The sequence below is a fragment of the Heloderma suspectum genome, chromosome 6 (assembly GCF_057233095.1).
Source record: "Heloderma suspectum isolate Gila_16-S chromosome 6, 16-S_ref, whole genome shotgun sequence".
NCBI lineage: Eukaryota > Metazoa > Chordata > Lepidosauria > Squamata > Helodermatidae > Heloderma > Heloderma suspectum.
The window spans coordinates 123,909,261-123,919,251 of record NC_139463.1 but is presented as its reverse complement, the minus strand read 5'-3'; the positions used below and the strand labels follow the sequence as shown (position 1 = coordinate 123,919,251).

The 9,991-nt window shown below is 51.2% G+C and overlaps 1 protein-coding gene across 1 annotated transcript; it reads right to left on the bottom strand.

Annotated features, from left to right (window-relative positions):
* Positions 1 to 229: 229 nt before the first annotated feature.
* LOC146342991 (uncharacterized) lies at positions 230 to 4,758 on the bottom strand. Its single transcript, XM_084806401.1, has 3 exons — positions 4,402 to 4,758; positions 1,639 to 1,941; positions 230 to 710 (listed from the first exon to the last, which is right to left on the bottom strand). Exons 1-3 carry the CDS (start codon positions 4,700 to 4,702, stop codon positions 412 to 414), a joined length of 903 nt encoding a protein of 300 aa, XP_084662527.1. The 5' UTR covers positions 4,703 to 4,758; the 3' UTR covers positions 230 to 411.
* Between the last annotated feature and the right edge of the window lie 5,233 nt (positions 4,759 to 9,991).

Genomic DNA, 9,991 nt, shown 5'->3' with positions numbered 1-9,991 from the left:
ACAACCCTCAAACAAGCCATGGGTCCTCAGCGTGGCTTGTTCATGAAAAATAAGCCACCCTGCAGAAACCACACTGCGTTTGGACAACCCCCCCCCCCCGACAGGTTACCCATGGTGGGTCGTTGTGTCGTGAGAAGCCAGTCCGAGAATATTAAGCCCTTCTCCCCTTCATTGCAGAGCCTCCCTTCGCAAGTCACCGATTCCCCTGGAAGAGACCACAGCAAGGGATATCTGGGAATGGGTTCTCTTTTATTCAGCCTGAGGCCAAACATGCAAGCGTGGAAATTATCTATTAAGATTTCATCTGACCATGCTAGAGAGAAATCTGGGGCAGGGTGAAGGGTCACAATGCTGGACTACGGTGGTCTTCACTTTTCCCCTGGGATTTCCCCAAGATCCTCTGGATGGACTTTATGGGAGGCCTTCATGGACAACCATACAGGTGAACAAACTGCCTGTCTCCCTGGCAGGCTTTTTACTCATCAGCTTGCTGTACGGAAAGAAGGAACCATCGCTGTTGTCCTTCATAACCGGGGTGTTGACGTGGTTCTCTTCATTGCCATTCTTCAGCCACTGGATGGAAATGTCCCCTGGGAAGGACCATCTGAACAGGCAGGTGATGGACACCGTTGGTTCTTGAGATCGGCTGTTAGAACTGAGCTCCTTGCGGGGCAGGCGGAGGAGGTACGCTTGAGGGGCGCTGCAAATGCCTTTTTGAGCATAGAAATGAAAGGTATGAGGCAAAGGAAGAAGGCAATGGTGAGTCAGTTTAGGCCAAATCCGTGGAAGCAATGTGGGGGATGGGGCAGAAAGGGGAAGGCAGAAGATGAGGGGGTCTCTGAAAGGGGCCATGATAGTGTTCTCACAGACAAAGGGCAACTGCCGTAGGGACTTCCGGGAATGTTACTCGGGAGGCTGTGCCACAGTTCTGGACTGTTGATACACACTTTAGAACAGCAGTAGATGTTGCATCATTTCCCCACCTGGCAGTTTGCCTTATTTCTCAGAGTCCTCCTGCATTCTCCTTCCTGGGCAGGAGAAAGGGTACCTCTCTGGGACTGAGCTGTAGCACCCTGGAAGGAGAAGAGGAGGCCCTCCCCGGCAGCATTCACACGCATAAGTACTGGTACAAATGCCACTTTAAAAGGAATATCTCATCTGGACCAGAAGAGCTGCACTACGCGGGACTACTCGGAGCTGGATGCATCAGAGCACAAACTGGGCTAACAGAGATTTAAGGTACATCAGCACAGGCCTGTTTCCAGACTGTACAGACGTCCCCAAGCCTGTCTGTGGGAAGCTGGACAGGTGGGCGCTTGAAGGGCAAGCGTGGTTGGAACCCCCAAATCCCATGGGGCAGCCCTTGCACCGTTGCCATAGACACAGGGACCCCTCTGGCTGCTTCAGGATGTGAATTGGGCTCTGGATGCCAAGACACTGAGAACTGCCCCCGGCGGACACCCCCCCTCCTCATGTAGGTTGTCAGCTACATTGGGCAGGCACCATTGATTGTCTAAAGTGGTGGAAGTTCTGCTGGTGCTAAAAAGTCAGACAAATATTGTAACTATTTCCCTTTCTAGACTGATGGCCCATTGGAGGAAAAAAGAAAACAGGTAACAGTGGACCAGTCAGACTCACGTTCAGACTCCTTGATGATGGTGGAGCTGGTAGCCGTAGAGCTGACATTGCACCAGAATGTCTCAGATTCCCACCTGGCAGCTGGGATCGTGAGCTGACTTCTGAGGGTGTAGGAACCACGAGACGAGGAGGAGACTGCTGGGAAGGTTCGGATGCTGATGCGGGTGGCTCCTAAAAACGATTGTGCTGTGACTGGTCTAGAAGTGTAGCCAAGAATGAAAGAAGCGATGCTGTCCTGGGAGGCGGTGGAGGGGTCCTGGGAAGAGGAGATCAGAGGAGACACAGTGGGGGCTGTGGGGGTGGCTGTGAGGGAAGAGATACAAAGACATGATGAGGATATGCTCTCCAGCAGAGGGCATGCGGGGGGGTGGCTAATGTGCGGGTTGCAAGGTGTCCCTCTCTCATGATATCCTCCTCACAACCATTATGTAAGGGAGTCAAGAAAGCTGAAAGACATCTGCCCGCCCACGTTCATCCATGGTTCTGACCTGATTGAAAGATGCCAAACTGACCCAGAATTGAGGGTGCTTCCAGACACGGCTTTTAGCTTGCAGTCACCCTGCTTCTTTCTAGATGTCGGCACCTCCGCTTATAACCCACCTGTGTTTTCCCACTGCTTCAGTCTGTTTTCTTTCCACGAGAAGACCCTTTAAGAAGGAAAAGATGGACCAGCTGCACCATGCCTTTGCACTGGGAATGCTGGGAGCACTCCTTCTGGAAGCACCCGGAGAGCATTGCCTCATTGCGCTTGCTGCTGCTTGGGACAGGGAGGGGAAAGGGGATCGCTACCATGCTGGAGCTCCACTTTCAAGCTTCTTTTCAGAGCCACAAGGACTAGAAATGTCCCCAAAGATTAATGGAAGCTGAGATTCACAGGATGCTGAATTCTATCCGGAAGACCCACAGCCCAGTTTAACAGCAATTGACAGACTGATGCTCTCTGAATTTGCCTGTGGGAAGGGGGCATGCTTTTGTGGAAAAGGGAAAGGAATGTGGGAAAATGGGAGTGGATTGGGAACAGTGTCCAGGGATTTGCTTTGGCCTCATTCTGACCCAGGTGGCAAAACTGTCTTGCCTGCACAGGGCTCAATTTGAATAGTCCTTCATGTTGCTCCTTGTGCAACAACAGGACTCAGTCCTGCAGAGTTACTTATGGAGCGGCATCTAAAAACTTGTCTTGACCTTCTCCATTCCGCTGAAGACCTACACAGGAAACAGGAGGAAGCTCTGGATGCTGCCTTCTCCGCTCCGACTCTCCGTTCATTTGCCCCACAAGATCAGGTGTTTGCTAGGAATGAAGGTGCTGGACCGAGGTGGGTTCCTTCCTCTATCACTGAGGTCACTGGACCTGTGCCAGACAAGGTTGAGTGTGCAGATGGGTGAGTGTGGCATTGCCACGCTGACCAGTGAGAAGGTGATCTGGCCAGAGTGGGTTGTCATCAGCAGACGTAGCTGCTGAAGATCAACTGGAACTGATGTGTCTCTCTCACCAGCTGTTGAGGTGCCAGGACCACTAAGCAGTGGGAGCAATACTCCTTCCACACCTGCAGCTGTTCCTGAAAGAAAGTCATCTGAGCAATCGATGCCTAATCATCGACTGCAGGGACCGTGTCGTGAAAGGGTTCCTCCTCGTTGCACAAGTCCACTCACTCGTCATGGCAATTGGCCGTTTTCATGATTTTAGAGTTGGTTCTCATAAGTGTCTTCGCAAACAGTGAAGGCCATGCTTTTTGCTAGTCACGGAAGCGAGAACAATGCCCAGTAGTCGCTCTTTGCACTGTGCACCTTCTAACTGATCAGCGATGCTTCTTTCTGAACTGTGAGAAACTTATTTTGCTGCCAAGAAAGAAACGCTTTGGGGGGGGACCAGCCCGTGCTCTTTCTGACAGTTTTCTAACAGAGCGCAGCTTGCTCTATACAGTCCTGAGCAAATTGGCCTGTAGCCTGTTCGTGTCGGAGAAGGGGAAGGTGCACCACCTGCTCAGGTGAGCAGCCTTGAGGAACGACACCCGTCAGTAGAACTCAAGTTTTGTTTGGAAGGCTGCTGTGTGTGTGAGAATCTGCCATGGAGCAGGTATGCAAGGAGAATCGTCCTCATGTGCTGCTTTCCCAGCAGAAACAGGGCCCCTCCCTACCAGCCTGCCTCTCTCACCAGATTCAACCCCCGCACCCCCTGCCAAACAGTCTCAACTTCTCTTTCTCCTTCTCAGCCCTGATGCTCTGTGGTCAATGGCAGTTTCCCCAACTCTTAACATCCTGAGTCAGCTGTGAGAGGGGAGGGAGAGCGAGTGACTGAGCTTGGCTTAATATTAGTCCCTTGACTATCATTACATGTAAAAAAGCTTATTCTAAAAACTACGTGACATAGAACTTGGAAGAAAAATTGTTCTTCCACCAACTCCAATACAAGAAGAATAAAAAGCCATCGTTGTTCTGGGTGAAAATTTGTTGGCTTTTTCCGAAATTGTGACTAAAGCGGTCGCCATTTTGTATCTCAGTTTAACTTTTTGCCTTTGATATTTAAATCGGCCTTTCTTCCTCAGTTTTTCACCAGGCTTCCGGACATTTTCAGGATATGTAAAAAGATCACTTCTTTCTGGCACCTTTCTGGCAGAAATCTCTGTGGGAAGGGGGAGGAAGGTGGGAGCAGAGGGGACCAGCTTTCCAGCAGGAATAAACCTGAGGGCCTGAGTTGGCTTTTAACGTGAGGCCTGCGGGAGAAGCTGAGAAGTCAGAGAGGGAAGGGAAGGAGGGTGATCCCACCTGTGGCATCTTGGCGAGCGGTCAATGGTAGGCTGTTTCCAAGGACAAGGGATCCCCAAAGGAGGAAGATGCTGCTGGTCTGCATTGTGGCGAAGAGGGCAAGATGGGGCTGGTTGCCTCCTGCGGTCTTGGCTCTGGAGACTGCTCCGAGGAGTCTGGCTTCTGATGGCGAGTAATGCTCCTCCCCCTGCAGTTTCAAGTGGCCGTAGCTGTGGAGAGCCAGGTAGCAGGCTGAACCCCCTGCCCTGCCCTGCTGGGAAGTGCCTAGCTGTCCTGGCTGATGGGCCAGAGAGAAGGCCATCCGAGGCTGATCTTATTGAGCAGCCTGTCTGGTGTTGCTGCAGGCGCTCCTTGTATGCTCCTTCCAGCTGGGCTGGAACCGTATAAGGTTTTAAAGGTCAAAACCAACACCTTTGGGCCTGGAAAACGACTGGTAACCAGTGCAACTCCTTCAGCACTGGAGTGATGTGATCTTGCCGGTGGCTGCCTTTAATCAGCGCTGTCCGGCTCACAGCTGACACCTGAGCCTCCATGGGCAGCTGGGAGTCTAAGATGACCCCCAGGCTGCAGACCTGGTCTTCCAAGGGTAGCCGTACCCCATTCAACACCAAGTCAACATCCCCCAACCTCCTCTTGTCTCCCACCAAAAGTACCTCGGTCTTGGCAGGGGTCAGCTTCAGCTTATTCCTCCCCATCCAGCCACTCACCGTCTCCAGACATTTGGACAGGGATTCTACGGCCAACCTTGGTGAAGATTTGAACGAGGGGTAGAGCTGCGTGTCATCTGCATACTGATGACACCGCACCCCAAACCTCCTGATAGCCCCCAGCGGCTTCACATAGATGTTAAATAGCATCGGGGGAGGATGGAACCCTGTGGCACCCCACAAGTGAGTGGCCACGGGTCCGAAACCTCCTCTCCCAGGGCTACCCTCTGGTACCTGCCGGAGAGGAAGGACCAGAACCACCGAAATACGCTGTCTCCAATGCCCAACCCCTCCAGGCGGTCCAGGAGGATACCATGGTCAACAGTATCAAAAGCCACTGAGAGGTCGAGGAGAACAAGGAAGGAGCATTCGCCCCTATCCAGAGCGCTCCTCATATCATCCGCCAAGGCGACCAAGGCCGTTTCTGTCCCCTGCCCAAGCCTGAAGCCTGACTGAAATGGATCTAGATAATTGGCTTCTTCCAAGTGTGCCTTCAACTGCATCGCCACCACCTGCTCAATCACCTTGCCCCAAAATGGCAGATTCGAGACTGGGCGAAAGTTGTTCAGAACTTGGGGATCCAAGGAGGGCTTTTTTAAAAGGCTTGCCTTTTAAAGGAGTGGTACAAATGCTGCTTGAAAAAGCCATCTCTCATCTGCCCCCCAACTCACTGCAGCTCCTCTCTCCGGGTATATCCGTGCTACAAACCTATACCTGTTTAACCGTCAGTTTCACTGCCATGGCTTCTCCCCAGGGCTTGGAGTGTGGGATGGGCACTGAGCATTCTCTGCTAAGGGATTCCCAGCCCACTTTGCAGACCTACAGTGTCCCAATAACAGAGGCTGAGGGTTAAAGCAGTTGACGTCTGTCTGGGAGCCACGGTGGGGCAGCACCTCAGTGATATCGTTACAGAGTGAAAGCAAAATTAGCTGAAGCCGGTGTTTGTGTTGAGCTCAGTAGGATGCTGTGTGTCTTGCGTGGACCAGAAGGGCCACAACATGCGGGACTACTCGGAGCTGGATGCATCAGAGCACAAACTGGGCTAACAGAGATTTAAGGTACATCAGCACAGGCCTGTTTCCAGACTGTGCAGACGTCCCCAAGCCTGTCCTGGGAAGCTGGACAGGTGGGTGCTTGAAGGGCAAGCGTGGTTAGAATCCCCCAAATCCCATGGGGCAGCCCTTGCACCGTTGCCATAGACACAGGGACCCCTCTGGCTGCTTCAGTATGTGCATTCGGCTCTGGATGCCAAGAGATCAAGAACTGCCCCTGGCGGACACCCCCACCCTCATGTAGGTTGTCAGCTACATTGGGCAGGGACCATTTATTGTCTAAAGTGGTGGAATTTCTGCTGGTGGTAAAAAGTCAGATGGGACAGAGAGAAGGCCATCCGAGGGTGATCTTGTTGGGTGGCCTGTCTGGTGTTGCTGGAGGCGCGCCTTATATATATAATTATATATATATATAAGATAATGGAAGACTGAGCTATGGGGGAGAAGGAGGGGGAAAGGGGCGGGGGAAAGGAAGTGTTCTGCTTCAGATTCCTAAGTGGCAAGAAGAGGAGCGAGATCAATGAAAGATTATTAATTAATTAATTAATTAATTACATGTCTTAATCACCCATCTGGCCGGTCACCCAGCCACTCTGGGCCATGTACAATGGTACAAACAGTTTAAAACAATAAAATTAGACTTTAAAACATCATATTTCTAAAAAAAACCCTAACCCACCCCAAATGCCTGCCTCAACAACCAAGTTTTCAATGCGTGGCGGAAGCTCATTAAAGAGGGGGCATGGCGGAGTTCCCTAGGGAGGGTGTTCCAGAGTGTGGGGGCCACCGCAGAGAAGGCCCTTTCCCTCGTCCTCACCAGCCTGGCTGTCCCGGCTCATGGGGCAGAGAGAAGGCCATCCGAGGCTGATCTTGTTGAGCGGCCTGTCTGGTGTTGCTGGAGGCGCTCCTTATATATAATTATTTATATAAGATAATGGAAGACTCAGCGATGGGGGAGAAGGAGGGGGAAAGTGGAGGGGGAAAGGAAGCGCATGGAAAAGGGAGTCAGTTGTGATCCTGCATTTAAAACGGAAGCAGAAATCCCTGTTTTCAATGCGGGATTTTAGGTTGGTGTAGAGATGCCCATGAGGTTTCGACTTTGACTTGTGAGAAAAAAACCCAGGTGGGTCATCAGCTTGCAAGTTGTAACCCTCTAGTCTGGATACATTACTGAAACCTTTTCACTTGGGGTTCCCAGCCTTTTTTGGCATAGCGGGAGACGTTTCAGCTGCTAATTTGTGCTTCAGGCTGCTTTCAAACTTCATTGGGTGTACGACCAGGAGAAAAGATTTTGATCATCATAAGTCCATGTGGAATGAACAGGAGCATGCCCTTTGATGACCTCAGTGACTGGGCAGATTGGTAAGGGAGAAGGCACTCTCTCAGGTGATCCCAAGTGGTTTTGGTCTTTGTACACTAGCACCAAAACCTTAAACCCATTGAACTCAATAGGATTTATTTCTGAGTAGGCATGCGTAGGATTGCACTGTTATTCAATGTATACTGGTTAAAGACACAGGAACCCTACTAAGAAAAAAAGTGGCAATCCCATGGATTACACTGACCCAAAGGGGGAAGACTAGAGTGAAGGGGAAAAGGGGACTAGAGTAGAGGGGGAAGACAGTAAATCCCTATAGCTCCCCCAGTTAATGCAAGAAGGAAGGGACTGGCATTTGGCAGTCTTTTCAGGTACTTGGATGCAATCCGAATTGGTTGCAAACTCTGATGTAATGTTGTTTGTCGGCTTCTTCACATGGAGCTTTTATCCTGCTTTTCAGATTGCTCACTCACAGACATTTGCAGGTCATTTTCATGATGTTGTCAACCTTCAGGGCACATCCAGAGATCGTTCCTGGTTACTCCATCTCAAAAAGATCTGGAAACAGAGGCTGGCGCATTGGCTGTGATGCCTTCTGGACTGGGTAGCCTTGCCAAGCCATGCATGCCCCGGGAACCTCCATGTTAGGCTACCGTAATGCACTGTGTGTGAGAGTGCCTGCCTGCCTTTGAAGAGAGTTTGAAGGCTGGAAGCTTGAGAACAGCCTTCCCCAACCTGGTGCCTTCCAGATGTACTGGACTGCAACTCCCCTAATCATACAGGTAGCGGACTCTAGCATTATGGGAATTGTAGTCCAACGCATCTGGAGGTTTCAGGTGGGGAAGATTGCTTTCGAACACAGATGCTAGGGCAAGGTCCTTGAGCAGGCAGTGGCCAACCAGCTCCAGACACTCTTGGATGGGACCGAGTGTCAGGGTGGAAACTGAGCTGATAGAACCCCACAGCAGTTCTGATTCTGAGGAGGATCAGCAATCCATGGGAGAGGAGCCAGCTCATCCCTCACAGACACAGCAGCTGGCAGAGATTCCTCCTGCTGGCATTCCTGAGAGAGATAGTGATCCTAGCAGTGAGAAAGTGCTGGAGGGGGGCTTGCTGGACGCTCGACGCAGACGCAAAGAGTGATGAGCGATGGAGGGTGTGGAAAGGAGGCGTAGCGCCCGTTTGGCACGCAAGCAACGGCCGCCTCCCGTGGACCCAAGGGAAAGAGGGAGGATCTCTCCCTAGCCCATAAGTTCAGGGTCTTCAAGTGACTCTCCTTCAAACGGGGATCAACTGCCTACTCGGCGCATAGGCTACTCTGCTGTTCCTTGCTTAGTCGCTGGTGATTAGCATCTGAAAGAGTCATTAAGTTGTAAAAGGATTAAAGCCTTGAAAAGAATCCTTTCGTCTGTGTCTTGAGTTGGCTATTGGAGTCTACTGAAAGAGGCTGCTAGGGCGCCTCCTGACACCCTCTGGATCCATTTCAGTCAGGGTCCAGGTCATATTCTGGCACGGAAACAGTCTTGTTCGCCGTGTGCAATGACCTGTGTTGGGAACAAGACAGGGGGAGGATGACCCTGCTGGTACTCCTGATCACACACAGTTCAGCTTCTCTTTTTCATCCTCATCAGGTGAGGCTGTGGATGTGCTACATCAGTGCAACAGGCTCCCTGGCGAGGTGATTCCACAACCAGAATGTGATTGTGGAATCACCTGGCGAGGTGATTCCACTGAAAAGGCCTTCTCCTTTGTAGCCGCCCACCATGCTGCGTTCCGTGGGGGCATCTGGACAAGGGCCTCCAAGGAGGAACATTTGTGACTCTGCAATGAGGAGTCTGGCTTCTGATTGCAAATATGGACTTGGTATAATGCACCTCCCTCTACATTTCAAACGGCCCGTAGCCTGGCAGACCCCAAATCTCCCCTCTCTCTTCTCTGTCTGCAAAGCAGCAAGCCCCTATCGTCACCCATCCCCTAGTCAGGAAATCTGTTGGCATAATAGGTCTGTCACTCACCTTCCCTTTTGTAGTCCTGTGCTCTGCATGTACTACAGGGGCAAACTGCAAAGGTCACCAATAGCCTCTTTCACATGAACAGCTTTCCAGAAAGCCCTCTTTGCTAGGCTGGAGCCAAAATCCCGCCCCCCATTTCTTTCCCCCATTTGTGGAAGGTCATGTGTGTGTGTGTGTATGTGTGTGTGTGTAAGTGTGTGTGAATTTCTGCTATAATTCAGGGGGAGGGACAAGTCAGTGTTTTCCCCTGAAAGCCACGATGTGATGTGAAATCTAACCTGCACAGATCACACGTAATGTAATACAATTATGTGTCCTTTGCTATTCCTTTTTCAATTTTAGTGCTGATCAGAATGGAGATGTGGCAGAGTAAAGACCATCCAGTACAACAGAGGAGACATCATGGCCGGGCACAGCAATCCCAATTTATTGGCTTTTTTGGAACGTTCCACCTGGGCCAGTTCTGGCACAGACAGAGAGATGTATCCAGCGTTTTAATCA